This window comes from Felis catus, chromosome B4 (assembly GCF_018350175.1).
Source record: "Felis catus isolate Fca126 chromosome B4, F.catus_Fca126_mat1.0, whole genome shotgun sequence".
Classification (NCBI taxonomy): domain Eukaryota; kingdom Metazoa; phylum Chordata; class Mammalia; order Carnivora; family Felidae; genus Felis; species Felis catus.
Window position 1 is genome coordinate 46,554,165 of NC_058374.1, and position 15,604 is coordinate 46,569,768.

Genomic DNA, 15,604 nt, shown 5'->3' on the forward strand with positions numbered 1-15,604 from the left:
GGCAAAGTGATGTTAATAAAGATAGTACAAAAGAAGAGTCATGTTAGTGTGCACAATAAGCTTTGGTGTCAGTAGTTTGGTTCTCAGTGTCTATATCCTTAGGACATCGCATGCTGTATATGGCACTCTGTCATACTCAAGAATGTCTGTTGATTATATGCATTATATATATGCTTCCTTATTACAATCTCTGCCCAAAAATAGAGGAAAGGTGAATAAGGATACGTTCCAGATTGTCAAAATGGTAAGGTGTGGAATTGCATTAGATACTGACTTCCAACCTAAAGTCTGGTCAGATGTGCTGGAATGAGTCTGTACCGGGGGTTCATGGGTGCCCACAAAGGTTAGGGATTAGGGATCAGCAACATTGTTGCCTCGCGAGGGCAAAGGACAGGGACATGAGAAACAGGTATCACCAGTTCTGTTACACTTTTCCAGGTATTAAAGTCTTACTTTCACCAACGTGAGACTTGCCTTGCAGCGGTCAGAAAGAGTGGGAAAGGATTTAAAGGCAGTAACGCCTCCATCATGTTCTCTAATGCCATGCCACGCACCAGTTAGAATCTTATGCACAAGTCATGGCACGCTCTCTTGCGTAGACAGTGTGGGTGAAAGGAAGACGCTAGACTGAGGAGATCTGCGTTCTGGTTTTGGTTCCATCACAGTGAGACCTTGCGGGTCGCTCAGCCTCAAATTTCCTCTTCTGTGGTTTTTTTTTCTTCCATGGACTGTCGTGGAATTGACTCGAGAGACATACTTACTGTCAGCCTGTATAAACAGCATGCTTGCACCGAGGCATTAAACATGGAGTGGCTTTGGATACATCAGACACGGGCCCCAGTCGGATGAGGAAATGTGTAGGCGAGGATATGTCATTTGAACAAATGCCACCGTCTGATCAGGTGTAACTCATGGGGGAAGTGGTTGATTGCCAGGGGCCTAAGACATGATAAGTTACAGTCTCGGAGGCCATTTCAGATAAACCTCCCGGGTGCCTGGTCTGGTAGAGTTGGGGGTGGTGAGGGCGGGAACACCACTGCCAAGTGAAATGTAAAAACACACGATGGTTCTGAATGCCGGAGCGGGCAGTTCGGTGAGTGGGGCTGGTTCTCATGAGGATTTCAGCAAGCTCCCACGTTGCCCAGTGTCTGTCGGAAGGCGGAGTGTTTCTAGGTGCCGGATTGAACTATCATCCTGAAAAGGCCCACGGTTGACTCTTATGGACCTTGTAATTTACTGGCCCACTACCTTCAAAGTGCTAAATGACCGAACAGGGTTGCAGAGAACCACCTGAAGGTAGAAATTGTTTCCACAGTATTGGGAGGTTGATGTTTTGTCTCTCCCTCCCTCCCTCCTCTCCCGCTAGCTGGGTTTTTGTTGTGGTGGTGGGTTTTTTTTTTTTTTTGTTTGTTTTGTTTTTGGTCCTCTGGGCATTTCAAAACAAGTGAGGAAAGAACCAACATAGAAAAAACAAGCACTAAGTTCTTCTAACACCCCCTTACTCGCCATCCCTTCTCCATCTCCTCCCCACCGCCACACACACACACACACACACACACACACACACACACACACCAGTCTAAAAAATGGTTGTTTTTTCTTGGGGCTGGCGTTGGTCTCCTCTGCGTCTGCTTGTTTGTTTGGGTTTTTATCACACCATTTCCAGAGGCTCTGGTCACGTGTAGTAGATGCCAGTACTTTGCATGAGGCTGGGGGGCTGGGAAGGGGCATGTTCCTGGAATAGACGAAAACGAAGGGCGGAAGTAGCCTTTGAACTTAATTTAAGGGTAGAACTTGGAGTCTTAGTAGTTTGGCTGTTTCTTCCCTACACAGGAGGAGGTGGATACAGGCACCTGACAGCCCGGAGGTTCCCTCTCCCACTTTTATCCAGATAATAGGTTCCAAAGAACTTCACCAGGGGAAGAAAACAGTCACAAAATGGTTGCCCAGAGCCTAACCGTCGTCCCACTGGTGGTGGGGCGGGGGCAGGAGTGGGGCATGAAGCAGTCAGCCTCGTGGCATTGTGGTCTGCGGTCCAGTCGTGAGCCTTGCTCGTCAGGGAAAGCCACACCTGCCCCTGTGCAAGGAAGAGAGGGAGGGCTGAGGAATGCGTTTGGAGGCACCCCTGAACCCTGATAGTCCCGCGTTGGATGCGCTCTCTCATTTCATCCTCACGGCAACCCTGCATCTTGGGAATCCGTTCCCTGTTTTTTGCAGATACGGGCCCTGGGACAGAAGTATCATCACCTCCAGCGGCAGAGCCACATTCAAACCCTGGCCTTTATGTAGAGAGAGAGAAATCTGAGGGTCTCCACAAGGTATAAGAGGCTCACGTGCCCACCACAGAGCCAGAAACCGTCATCCCTTCGTCCCCGTCCAGGGGTGACTGTGGGGCAGCGGTCGTCAAGCTTCATCAGGAGGGGTTTTAAATCCCCCCAGGGCCGCCTCCTGACCTGTGGGGCTCACGCTGGACCCCGATCCTCTCGGGAGGATTTGGTTCAACTGGGTTTAACGTATTGCACTTCTCTCCCTCCGCAGATGGATTTGTCCGTAGAAACTCTCTTTAGCTTCATGCAAGAGCGCCAGAAAAGATACGCCAAATATGCGGAGCAGATCCAGAAGGTCAATGAAATGTCCGCCATCCTCCGCCGCATCCAGATGGGCATCGACCAGACCGTGCCCCTGATGGAGCGGCTCAACAGCATGCTGCCCGAGAGCGAGAGGCTAGAGCCCTTCAGCATGAAACCCGACCGAGAGCTCAGGCTGTAGACCTGCCCACCCCCTCCTGCCGGGCTGGGCTGTCGTCCTGTGGGGACCCCGCCTGGCCCCACCCCAGCACGGCCCAGGGCGAGGACGGCTGGAACCAGAGGGCCCTGATGTGACTGGATCTCGAAGCTAGTTGGAGGCTTCGGTTCTCCCTGAAGGTCTGAAGCTGCCCTCCCCACCCCTTTCCTTGAGGCATTTTTTTCTGTTTGCAAAACGAACCAAACCAAGTCTCGGTGCTAACCGAAGCTGGAACATTTGAATTATTAGGAATCTGTTACAGGACTCTGCATTGGGAATTGTTTTTATTTCGTTTAGGGTTTCGTTGTGTTTTTAGTTGGAAGCGCGTAGTGTCAGGTCTAGCTTGCGGAGTGAAAACTCGGAGAGGAGGGGAGAAACGTTCAAAGCAGCTCTGTGTCCTCAGTGCCCTCAGGCCGTTCTCCTCCGCAGCCTTTCCGGGGTCTGAACTGCAAACATAAAGAACTAATTTGCTCCAGGTCTCGGTGTTGTTACTGTTCCTGCCCTGTTTACATCACGTCGGGTCTTTATCTGGGGCACCTCTTCCTGCGCTGGGGGTATTTGTTGGTGCACTAGGTTACGGTGTCCCTCACATGTCGTCATCGGAAACTGAACACTTCCTCTCAGCATCCTCACGAGGTCCGCCCCCCCCCCCCCCCCCCCCAGCGACTGGTTTCCTTGATGCACACGTAGTTTAGGATTCTTTTTATCACATCAGCACTGGCGAGGCTCCGAGTTTTGTAACATGGCTTTAACCGGCATTTATTGTACTAGCCTGGAAAGCCTGTGGTGTGGTCGGGGTTTGACATGCCTACAGCAGATATTTATTGAGCCCACTCGATGTGTCTGACGCTGTGCCCCAAATACAAAAATGTCTGGGTAGTCCCCGCCCTTCTTTTCTGAAGACACAAAGCTTAGAACGCTACTGAATTTCTATGGGAGTTTGGGAACTGAACTTGAGTAACCACAAAAGTTCTTAGAGCACGTCATAAATGTCCCCATGGAAGAAAAGACTGAAGACACAAAGAAATGGAATGTAGGAACAGAGCGAGGCGGGCAAGTGAGACCAAGCGCTGGGGGACACGGGTACGCCTCTGGGGCCAGCCTGTCATGCACCCCGTGCTCCCTTTATTCCTTCAACCTTTACAAGGCATTTCTTAGACGTCAACAACAGCCTTTGGTATATTTATAAGATTAAAACGGGTCCCACTTAATTTAGCGTATCTTGGGTAAACTTGATCTGACTCTAATCTCGGATTTTAATCAGATACTATTTTGTAAGGTTCTTAGAACCCAGAATAAAATGTGGGACATAAAACAACTGGATGACAGAAGATACATGAGCAAACTAAGCTAAGTAAAAAAATTTTTTTTAATTCAGACACAGGAAAAAAAACCGCTTCTAGGATTTTTAAGGAACATCCCAAAAGTATCAAGATTGTTCATTCCTCTGAGCTGGAAAGACAAGATGGGCCAAGGAAAGAGGTCAAGGTGCATCCAGCTTTTCCAGAGGGCAACCTTCAGATCGCATTTCCGCCTCCATGGGACCCGATGCCCTTCCTTCCCCAGAAGGAAGATGGGGTAGAGATGTCCTGCCTGAGGCAATGAAGGGGTCGGAGGGAGTCGTGGGGGACTTGGAAGCCATGTGCTGGGGAGTGAGGACTTTGTTGGGCCGCACTGGTGGAAGAAGTTTGTGTTTCTAATGCCTTTTGATGGTCAGGTTTACTGGGTCTTAAACCATTTCTAGAACAATTTATTAGAGGGTACAAATCAAGAAAGACATTCTGTTTCTTAGAAACCTGCTAATAGCTAAGGTTAACGGGAGGGCAACATTTAATGAATAATGTGTCTTCCCTCTGATGGGCAAATACACATGCACATGTGTATCAGGTAGTGATTTCTATCACGTAGTGAATTTCCATATAATTGAGGATCTCGTTCTGAACTACATTCTAATCCATTGATCTTCCAATAGCATTTCGTTTTGTTTTTCATTTTTTCATACTGTGTTAATATAATTTCACAATACATTTTAATACCTGTTATAGCTACTAGACTCGGTGCCCCCTGCGCTCATTACGGTCTTCTATTAGTTTCAAATTGGCAGAAATGGGTTTTTGCAAAAAAAAAAAAAAAAGTGCAAGGAATACTTCTGTTCCCTTTGCCGAGACCTATAGGAAGTGGCGTTTGTAAGCCACGCGCATCATGGTCTTTTTCTGCGTTCCTGGCGTGTGCAGAACCCAGCTCTGAACGCAGGGCCGTGCCTGCAGCTTTCAGAGAACGAAGAGCTCTGAAAACAGCTCAGGGGTCAGGTGCTCTTACCATCACCGCACTTAGTACAATTTACAAATACAAGCGCAGAACAAATAAATAGGAGACACAGACTAAGCCTCCTGAGGATGGAGCTTTCTCACTGCGTTTCAATAGTTCAAGGCATGAACATGGCAGAAAGGCAGACCTAACACGGCAGGAGAAAATTCTCAGCCAGCCAGCTCTCCAACTCGTTTTCTTATGAAGAAGTTGGACAAGGGCACCTGGCTGGCCCAGTCGGTGCAGCACGTGACTCTTGATCCCGGGGTCGTGAGCTCAAGCCCCACGTTGGGCATAGAGTTTACTGAAAAAAAAAAAAAAATGCATAAAAAGACAAAACGATTTGGGTCCTGAGTACACAGGGGCTTATCACTGGGTGGAAGCAAAGAAGAACCACAGGAAAATTCGGTGTTTTCTTTTTTAAGAGAATTCCAGTTGATCTTTGTGGTGTGGGGTGTTTTGGCAACGTTGTCAACTTGGCGAAGCTGAACTGTTTTCCAGAATTCCCTTCCCTATTCATTTCTGGTTAGGTAGGGGGTGGCCACAAGAGAAATTTGCACAAGTTTAGAAGCAGATGGAAAGCCGTAGCCGTGCTTACTCGCTGAAGGTCGCCGGACGCCGTGCCCTGTTGCACCTCGTGCACGTTTTTGCAGACCCGCTGCACCTTTGGTGGGCGCAGCGGCCGGGCTCTCGGCTCCTCCGGCCCCCACAGAACTCTGCCTCCGGTTCTTCCAGATCGGGGGTCAGGTATGAATCTAGCTTCTCCTTCAGGTCACCTGCAGCAGGAGGACGAAGGCTTAGAGGAGAGGCCAGCGCGGGTCCGGCCAGCAAGAGGCAGATGCGGGTCCCCGCGAGTGGCTTGCAGGCTCCAGCTGTCCCGGCGCTCCCAGACTGCACTGCCGCCTTCTTTCCGGACCACCCGCCCAGGGACTTCAGGTGAACAAGCAGCAGCTGAACTGGGGCTCTCTTACCAGCATCTGTAATTCAGTGCTGCAGGTCAGTCCTTTAGCAACCCCCTGATTCTCTCTCACTGCTAGTGGCTCTTCTCAGATGGATGGACCCCTGACTGGTAATGTGCAATACCAGTCCTTTACCTCCTCGGGATTTGACCTTTTCTGAAGGATTCTGGGAATCTGACCTGTCATTCGGAGAGAGAGTTCTGCTGGCTCTCTGTCCCTCAATGCCCAGTGACCCATCCGGACCCCACAGGATGCTTCGGGGATAAAAAGGCAACTGGTTGTCATCAGAGAGCCGGACTGTCCGTTTCCAGCCTTGAATCTTGACACATCACTTAATTTCCCGGAGTCTGTTTCCACCTCCCTACCGTGTGAGCTGGTCTGGGTGGGCTCGCAGGCCCCTGCCTGCTCCAGGATGCTGCTTTTGTGACAGCGAGAGGCATCTTTAGCTGCTGTCTCTGAGCAGTGGCCCTTGGTTTTGGTAGTGACTTTAAGTTACGAGCTCCCAACAGAGAGCGTCTTTCCTTCTCTTTATTAATTAGAAAGTGTCCAGCGGCTCCCCTCTTTTGAGAATCTGTTTTGCATACCTATCTATGCATCTCTACGAACACTGTCAAATAGGTCCCTAGACCGCAGGCTCCTTGCTTGACTCGAAGTAGGAGGCTGGTGGAAGCTGGCCTTCACCCCTTGTATTATGTGCATGGAAGTTTCTAGTAAATGAATTGTGGGCTTGGGGTGCCTGGGTGGCTCAGTCATTAGGCATCCAACTCTTGGTTTCGGCTCAGATCATGATCTCATGGTTTGTGAATTAGAGCTCCCGCATCGGGCTCTGTGCTGACAGAGTCAAGTCTGCTTGGGATTCTCTCTTTCTCTCTCTCTGCCCCTCTCCCTACTCAAAGTGAATAAATATTAAAAAATTAATTGTAGGGTTAAGAGCAATAGTGTAGGCTTCATGACAGCCTATATAATTATACAGATGTCATGTCTTTGTTTCCCTTAAAATTCTGTCATTCTTTGGAACATAATTTATATTCTTGGCCCAGAGTATTTGATGAAATGAATTTTGGGGACTCCGTATCCAGAGATACAGGAGTGCACTCAAGAAATTAGGTGGGTTTTTTATTAAAAAAATATCTTCTAGGTATTTCTTTGCTTCTTTCCACTGACCTAGGAAGCAGGTTCATTACGAGTATTACCAAACATGCTGTTTCCAAGGTTACGTAAAGTAATGGCCCTGGGGGACTGACCTGTGCCACCGCTTTTGTGGATTTGTAGAACTCACTTACCTTTGGCATTTCCCTCAGCAAGTCCCGGGACAAAACCAGGAATCTTCAGAAATGAGAGCCGTGAGCAAACAAGTTTTAAGAGTTGAGTGAAATTGTCTTCCCAATTTGTTTATACCTCAGCTAAACCGAGACCATGCAGTAGGAAATTACTTAAAATGCTGATCCTGAAGACGGAAGGGTAGAGTGAAGTGACAGTTTTGCTTCTTGGGGGACGTTTTAGGTGAACTGTTCTACATCCCGAGAGAAGATGTCATTGCTGTAGGCTGATTTGTAATGAGGAACATTTGATTTTTTGCACACACACAGGGCATGTAGCTTCCATTCAGATGCCCCAACTACAGAGGGGAAGGGTGACCAGATAACTTATCCACAGGCCTCAGACCAAAAAATAAAAAAATTTGGCAGCCAGACCTAGTTGCTTACTAGGGGACCCAGCATCTCATGTGTCGTGCTGACGTGTGCCCATTGCTCTCAGGAATCTGTTCTGGGTTATCGGTGTCAGTGTGAGACCCGAGGGAACTTGCTAATGACCCATTTTCTTCAGTCGAGGCATATTCCTACTGCCACCTTTTATTTTTATTCTGCAGCGAGGCAGGATTCATGCCAAAAGCTTTGGTGAACCAAGTACTTTAAATTCAGCCTTTGAAACTGTCCCAGTTCCCTTGAGCAGAGAGAACCCCGACCACAGCCGAACTGACCCTCTCCCAGCCGCCCTGTTTGCCTGTGACTCTGCTCCTGCGAGGTCCCATTCAGCATTTCCTGTGGGACCGCGTTTCCACTTTTACTGTTTCGGCTAGAACCAGTGGAATGAAGCTTGTTTTTACATAAACCCGATTTGATGCCCCTGCACATAAACAACGTGATTGACTTGTGAACATCTTCCAAGGTAGTGACGTAATTTTCCAGTTGATTTCGCAATACTGTAGGATATAACCAAGTATAATTACGCTGCACAAGGATGAATGGGCCTCACGGACTGCTAGAAATAACTCCCTTCCCTCTTCCATTTATAGATGCGGAAGGGTAATATTCAGAGAAAAGCACCTCGACAAATTTTACTAGACCTAAAACATTTCTGCCTCGCGTCCGAGGACAAAACCAGATGGGATATAAAAGAAAACGCCAGTGAAGGCTTTGAGGGTAAAGAGTTGCTGTCGTCTGGCCCCATAAGGTACACCCTCCCCATCCCATCTAGACCTTCCCGGTTTCCCCTTAGCCCAAGCCCTGGTCTAATTTTTGTTGTCAGACCCAGACTAGTCTCCAGCACTAGCCTGCCCTTGATGGTCTCTCAAGGGGCCCCCGGTCAGTGCGTGTACGTACACCTTCTCATCCAAAGCCTGTCACTCGAACACCTGCTGCCTCAAGCCACCGTCCGTCTCTGGAGGCAGATTTATTCTACACCCCCTTTTCTCTCCGGTGCCCAACCCTGGTTCTTTGCAAGGTCCTGGCCAAGTCTCCGCCCACCCGGTACAATCCTTCTCGCTTGTAAATTTTCTTAAATTTAGCTTCAGCTCAGAAGCCTGTCACAACCAACTTAAATGACATCACCTGTAATTCTATTATTCCAAGATAATATGCTTTATTATGAAGCATATTGATTTATAAATGTAAATGCTTTATTCCCTTGATGCATAATTATTGACACACTGATGGGACTAAGCTGCTAGTCTCACATATTGTCACGTGCAGTGTCATTTATAAGCAGAGGGGTCGTTGAGATGTACGTGGCAAGGATGCAGAACAGACCTTTAATAACTTCCTCAGTTTTCCCCCCAAGAATTCTAAAACCACGTATACATCCCATTAGAATGTACCACAAATGTGTATCTGGTCTTCTTCCTCCCCTGTACCTATTCTTGATACAGTCAGCAAATATTCGCCGGGTGCCTGGGGTTCTGCACTGTCGTGGGCATGTGGTGTGCATGTTAGAGAACACGGGCCAGCATTGTGCCCTTAGCCCAGCGTCCCATGTGAATGATGACGCACGTACTACATCCGACGCCCCACCACGTTGTCTTCAGCCAAGTCCTCTCTGACGTGAGAGCAGGACAGGTTCCGCCACGCCCTCCTTTTGCAACTTGGATGTTGCTCTTCCCACCGAGTATAGTTGCAAGGAAACAGTCCTTCTCTTATTTATGTATAAACAGGTACCAGTTTTGATTTTATTTCATATTAACATACATGAACATCAAAATGAGAAATGCACAATTTAACCATTCGGCGGCATCTTACTCCAGAAGAACACTATATTCATATTAAACATTTATACAGTCTTTCCACCTAACTTGACAAATGTTCTAAGCCATTGTCCAGCATTTCTCACACAGAAGTCTAGTTTTGCTCTTTAGAAATCACCATTCAGTATCACCCCGGTAGCCTCCGGGGCTTCCCCAAGATCACGGACTCGAGAGAGCCAGCCACCCCCGCCCCCAAGCAGCTCCAGGGCTTGCCCCTGAGGCATGGCAGTCTGGATCCCAAGAACTGATTATTTGACATTCGCAATCAAGGACTAAAGGTTTTAGTGTCTGACTACATCATCAGTCATAGGAAGGAAGGGGACTGTGGCCAAGAGAAATCCCAAATGACGGAAGGCAAATTTCTGCCCACCCAGAGAGGTGTTCAAACCAAGCCCCCCCCCCCCAACCCTCCCAGGACATATGTAAGATTGGAGCTGTTCCTTTCATTTCTCAGAAACGTTCCACGGTTGTGACCAGACCCTGGAAGAAGGGTGTGTGTATACGTAACACGTCAAAAATTACTCTGTGAAACCTGGAGAATGTCTGGTTACATCCCAAATTTAAATGTATGTGGAAAAACTCCGATCATTGAACAGAACTTTTTCAATATAATGACAGTGACTTCCCTGTGCGGTGTCCTCTCTTCCTGCCTTCTTTCTACACCCAGATCACAGCGCGTTATTTGAGCACAACCAGTTAGGTTACGCGAAGCTCAGCATCATCATGAACAAGTCAGCTTTGAGTCACGCCATTCATTCTGTGCTGGTTTCAGCAGTCATCACAGGAAACACAAAGTCACATCCTAGTCAAAGGACTATCCATTTCTTGAACACAGAAAAACCTGAGATATGAGTCAGCAACTAGCTACACTTACAGTAAAGAACGACACCACCACCCCCCCCCCCCCCCCACACACACAAAAGCTGCTGACGTGAATTAAGGCTTCAAAAGAGGGCCATACTATAGTTGACAAGACTCAAGCCAGGGAGTTTAAAAGCAGGTATGTACTAACACTTGTATCCTTGTTCCAATCACCTATTTTCAGCTGCCAGGATTGATTCCATACAGTGATTGTAGGTCAAAGGCTGAGAGACCACCTTGGTCCTGCTCCATTTTGATGTGTCCCTTCTACTGAAAGAATACTGGGGACAGTTTCTGAGAATAGCTTGGCTGTAGCTTTCCACTGTGCTCACAACGAATCAAATCCAACCACCTTCCCCTCACTTTCCTATACCGTGTTATTCTGAACACTCCTTACGTCACCAGCCTCTCAGCCCTATTAGTAAATCGGAAAGGGAATCACAGAACTACCACCCTCGTCACGTGCTGAGGAGAAAACCATCGAGAAAAAATTGAGTTTCCTGCTTCTCCTCAGCAACGTTAGTTCTTTAATCTTTCCATAGTTTCTCCCTCTTGATAGTTTCCTATAACATTCTACCTGTTAGATTTTTACAAAACCTATATGTGCAGTGAGACCGAAATGGAAAAAACTGTACTCTGGCTGAGAACTCGAAGGTTCTGCTGCGCTGCTACCGACCCAAGTACATCCCCATCTGGCTGAAACCGAGGTAACAACACCGTTCTGAACAATTCTCGGATTTACAGGGAGGGAGGTAGACTTGTTTAGCCTCCCGACCTTAGCTTCAGTCATTATGCTGCCAGATCCCTGGCCGTTAAGTGGAATCCTAGATGGTTTCCCTTCTCTTCATAAAGCTGAGAAGAAGAAAACAAGGTACCACCTCCATCCAGGCCCTACTGGAAATTTGTGCAGAGATAGTCTGAACTGGTCTGCAAAATGTGCCTAGCTACCTACCTACCCACAAGGCCTAGGACACAGGCTACCAGACTTGGTAGTGGTGAGAGCCCCGACTTGCAGTCTGAGGTACTGGGTGTGCTCCGAAGGAGACCACGGCAAGGCCCCTAACGGTCTGTCCGGCAGAGTGATGCGCGCATCGGCTGCCGGGTGAGCGTGGACGCGTGAATCCGCTTTGGATGCGATCGTTTCTCTTGCGTTTACCGTGAGGTTCTGTCCCTAATGGGGTCTACCCGCCCGCCCCACGAGCTGGCTCAGTCTCAGCGCTAAGGTGCACTACGGAAGGGACAGGACAGAGACTAGTGCTTGAGATCTCCTGTGGCACGACGCGAAAATTAAATGGTAGGGGATTCTGTCCTCCAACACCAAATACAACCGGATTTAGGAAGAACGAGAGGATGTGCAATTCGCTGCAAAGTTTCTCATCTGTCTAGGAGGAAATCTAGCATTTGCCCTTCCACTTTCGTTGAGAGACGTGTCAGCTGATCTCTCAAGTGCAGGTGTGGAGAGACACCTGTGTTGATCCATCTTTTGCTTTTACACCATAGCTCCGTTTTCCAAAAATATATATGTATGTACATATATATACTTCAGATTTACAGGGAATATTTTTTTGTGAACAAGACAAACATTGTCAACAGAAGTCACGAGTGTCTCCTCAGGAGACCTCAATGATCTCCATGCTGCCTGAAAAGCTAGACTGGCTGCCCACCTTCCCCAGCTCTTCCCGCGACCTGTTCTCGGACATGATGCTCTCGCCAAACTCCATCTGGCAGCTTCTGCGTTTAAACTGCTTTTCAAAGGGGCTCTCTTCGTGCCAGCTCCGCCGCGAGTCGGGCCTGTCGCCTGGCTTGTGCCGCCTGCGCACGGAGTACGCTTGGTCGCTGCCGGTGGGCAGCTGGCTGCAGCTGTAGGCCGAGTAGCCGGCGCTGCCCCCGTACATGGCGGAGGCAGAGTAGAAGCGCGAGGGCTCCGTGGCAAAATACCAGCTGTTGGCCAGGGAAGGGGCGGAGGTCTGGGGAGCCAAGATATCTGAGTGCCAGCCCTTGAGGCCCAGCCCGGCGGCAGACTTGGCGAGGTGCTGCTGGCTGGCGGACAGGCCCAAGAGGAAGCTGGTGTGGCAGTTGTCCTCCACGCTCCCGCTTCGGTGCAGCGGGGAGAAGAGGGACCGCTGGGCGGCGCCACCGCCCGTCGCTCGCACCGAATGCAGCCGCTTGCCCTGGCTCTCTGCGGGCCTGGCGGGCTGAGGCTTCTTGGGGAGGTTGGCTTCCTCCTTGTCGGGGCTGGTTTCTGGAGTCTGCTCCGACACCTCCTCGACCGGAGAGAACTGGCAGAGCTTGCCAGTCCCATCCAGAGCCGCGGAGGGTTTGTAGTATTCCAGAGCATCCTCTGACGAGGGGAAACCGTGCAAGGATGCGGCCACGCTGGCCGAGTACGAGACGGACTTGATGTCCAGAGAGAAGGAGCGCTTGAGCTTCCTGCTGTCCTCCAGCTTGCCGGACGGCAGGTGCAGTCCGCTCAGCGCCTGGACCAGCGGGCCGTCCTCCGGCAGCGGCGGCTGCGAGCCGGGCGCGCTGGCAGGGTGCGCGGGCCTTTGCCCTGCCGCCTCTGAGGTAGCGGAGTTGGCACAGGGTGGACCGAGGCACATCTCGCTCTTCTGTCCGCCCTCGGAGACCGCGGGCACAGGTTCATTTGGCTTCTCCAGGTGCAGCAGCTTGAGTTTGCTCTTTGGCCCTGATGTGCCGGTCTGGTTCTTAATCTTCTTCTCGTAGTCCAGGAGTTGGCCCAGAAAATTGAAGTTTGGAGATATGGTAGGTCTTTTTTCTTTCACAAATCTACGAAGAGAGGAAAGAAACAAAAACCTCAAAGTTTACAACTACACTTTATCTTAAGAACAGTGTTAAATCAGAGTACTAAGTGAATAAATAAGATAGGAAAATATTAGAGCGTCCCAAATACCTATGGAAGATGACTGGCTTAAAAGTTCAAGGTGGAGAATAAAAGGGCCTTTGCACTGGGATAGCTTTATACCACGTCCTTGGAGCATGCTAGAAAGAGAGGGCCCAGGGCCCAGAAGCTCTAGTTTTAGCCAGCTTGTTTCCAAGGACCCAAGGTTTCCAATACAACAGTAAGAGAGGATTCCGTCCTCCCCACCGACTCAGGCTGGTGCTGCCCTCAGAAGTACGGTGTGACAGCCACTCTCCCGCTTCAGTTTCCCAATATCAGGCCTTCTCAAAGTCCTCATAGTCACTTCCTCAGGACATTTCATATGTTTAATTAAGGACCAGAAAAGCAAGTATCAGATGGCCACAGCCTCAAAGCACACACCTGAGCTCCTTCTCTTTGTATCCAGCACCACAGCCAGCACGACAGAATCATCAGCCGTCAGCTGGCCTCTGTGTGCTAAGCACTAGGCCAATGCATTAAACAGAGTATTATATTCGGTTCCCCAAACTCACACAGCCGGAATTCAAAACCAGGTCTCATGTCTGCATCCATTTTTGTAACCACTGTGTTAAAAAAGAATCTTCAAGGGGTAAAAACTAGTAATAAATAGCTTTTCTATTTAATTGTGGAAACATAGACTCCTAGAGATAGTGGAAAAATCCTTCGATGGTTTCTAACCTTCATGGACACACCTCAGAAGATGCAGGAGTGAAACTACATTGAAAATTTGTATTTGAATATGGAGAAAAATCAAACTCCTTGGAGATCAAGTAAACCTAAAGCAAATTAACAGAGCCAGAGACAACTGGCTCAACTGTAGCAAGTACAAATGCAGGGTCCTCATAGTAAGACTTCGAAACATGACATAACAGTGCTTTTGCTTCTGGTTTCTACACAGTACCAGAAGACTTTTAGGGAGAAAAGCCTGAATTGAGGACAAGGGAATTAATGCAGACAAAGGGAGGGTCCTTCTCCAGTCTCGTTCCTCAAATGAGAAGCTCTTCAGGTAGCTCATTTCTTCTTTCCAAATTTTCCAGTTTGAGAAAAAGTCCAGTTGTCACCATAGGCCTGCTTCCCGCATCTATATTTATGGCCGTTTATCGCATGAAAACCAATCCCCGCTATCCACGCAGGGGATCCAGATTCACCCACCAAACTCCGGTCCTCACGCCCATGTCACTTGCCTGCCTTCCATCTGACCAAGGGTGGGGGGAGCAACCCAGTCCAAATGCAGAATCTGGGCTACTCTAGAATGAATGGAGGAAATTCCACTCAGTGAACGGATTTTGACAATAACTTGGTCTTGTACGTAGGGTTTTTCCTCACAGTGATAAAAGCACAAAGTTTGAAGCAGAAGGAGGAGTTCTATAACGGGTATCCTGCTGGAGCTTTTTTCTCCTATGTACTTCCCCAATTAGGAAAAGATACAAACTCACTTAACAGGGTAGAGATCTGTTTAGATTTGTTTTTCCTTAAAATTAAAAAGTAGCTGCGGATGAATCTGACACATGTTCAGGTGGAACTCATGCTGACTTATATTCTTCTCTCATCTTTGAAAAACCATTTAAAAATTCAGTCACCTGTAAAGAATGTAACTAAAATAGCTCTGTTTTGCTGTAATTTGGCTCCCCACCCTCCTCTCTCTTCATGTCTCAGGTCCAGCGAAAACCCAATCCACAAGGCATATCCCTGTCCTCACCTGTAAGCTTCGTCTAAGGACATGTTCATCCTCTTCATGATGTAGGCGATGGCGATGGTGGCTGAGCGAGAGACGCCAGCTAAGCAGTGTACCAGGACACATCCGTTGCAGGCTTTTGCTTTCTCTGCAGGAGTCAAATTCGAGAAGGGTCACCGTGAACAACTTTGTTCAACAGTGAGATCTTGTTGCCATTTGCTTACTTGCATCTGATAACTCAAAGTAAATCTCCTGTATTCATAATATTCTTCCTTTCAATAGTTTTTAAGGAGGTAAGGGAAGATAATTTCCCCCACCATTTACATACAGGACAATGGGGGTTGGTCCCAATATGTTAATAAGCAATGAGTCCCCTACTCAAGATCGCCTCTTACTTGGTACATTTCCCAATGTGTTTTTTACATTATTGTTTTTAATTTTAATAATTTTCCCTGAGTATAAATCCTACATTGTGATGACATGATTCCATTTGTTTAGTGTAGAGAATTTCATAATTACAGAGAAGTATAAAGAATATAACACCCCAAATCTTAAGATTTAGCTAATATTTTGTTTACCCATATTGTCTGACACTCCCA

The 15,604-nt window shown here is 48.3% G+C and overlaps 2 protein-coding genes and 1 long non-coding RNA gene across 9 annotated transcripts in view; 2 read left to right on the forward strand and 1 right to left on the reverse strand.

The window, feature by feature from the left end:
• BORCS5 (BLOC-1 related complex subunit 5) overlaps positions 1-3,259 on the forward strand; it is a 97,647-nt gene extending 94,388 nt beyond the window's left edge. For all 3 annotated transcript variants that reach the window (XM_011283772.3, XM_003988424.4, XM_019834528.3), the window contains exon 4: positions 2,539-3,259. In XM_011283772.3, the coding sequence (XP_011282074.1) occupies positions 2,539-2,769 (231 nt within the window). In that variant the 3' untranslated portion in view covers positions 2,770-3,259. The remainder of the gene's footprint in view (positions 1-2,538) is intronic.
• A 3,653-nt stretch (positions 3,260-6,912) lies between these two features.
• Positions 6,913-15,269, forward strand: LOC123386537. The gene is made up of 3 exons (XR_006600549.1): positions 6,913-8,219; positions 8,347-8,504; positions 14,987-15,269. It is a non-coding gene; the product is annotated as an uncharacterized LOC123386537 (long non-coding RNA).
• The window catches only part of DUSP16 (dual specificity phosphatase 16), an 87,415-nt gene continuing 81,276 nt past the window's right edge, over positions 9,466-15,604 (reverse strand). For all 5 annotated transcript variants that reach the window (XM_023256788.2, XM_045061388.1, XM_045061389.1 and 2 more), the window contains 2 exons: positions 15,030-15,153; positions 9,466-13,218 (listed from right to left, as the gene is read on the reverse strand). In XM_023256788.2, the coding sequence (XP_023112556.1) occupies positions 12,042-13,218; positions 15,030-15,153 (1,301 nt within the window). In that variant the 3' untranslated portion in view covers positions 9,466-12,041. The remainder of the gene's footprint in view (positions 13,219-15,029; positions 15,154-15,604) is intronic.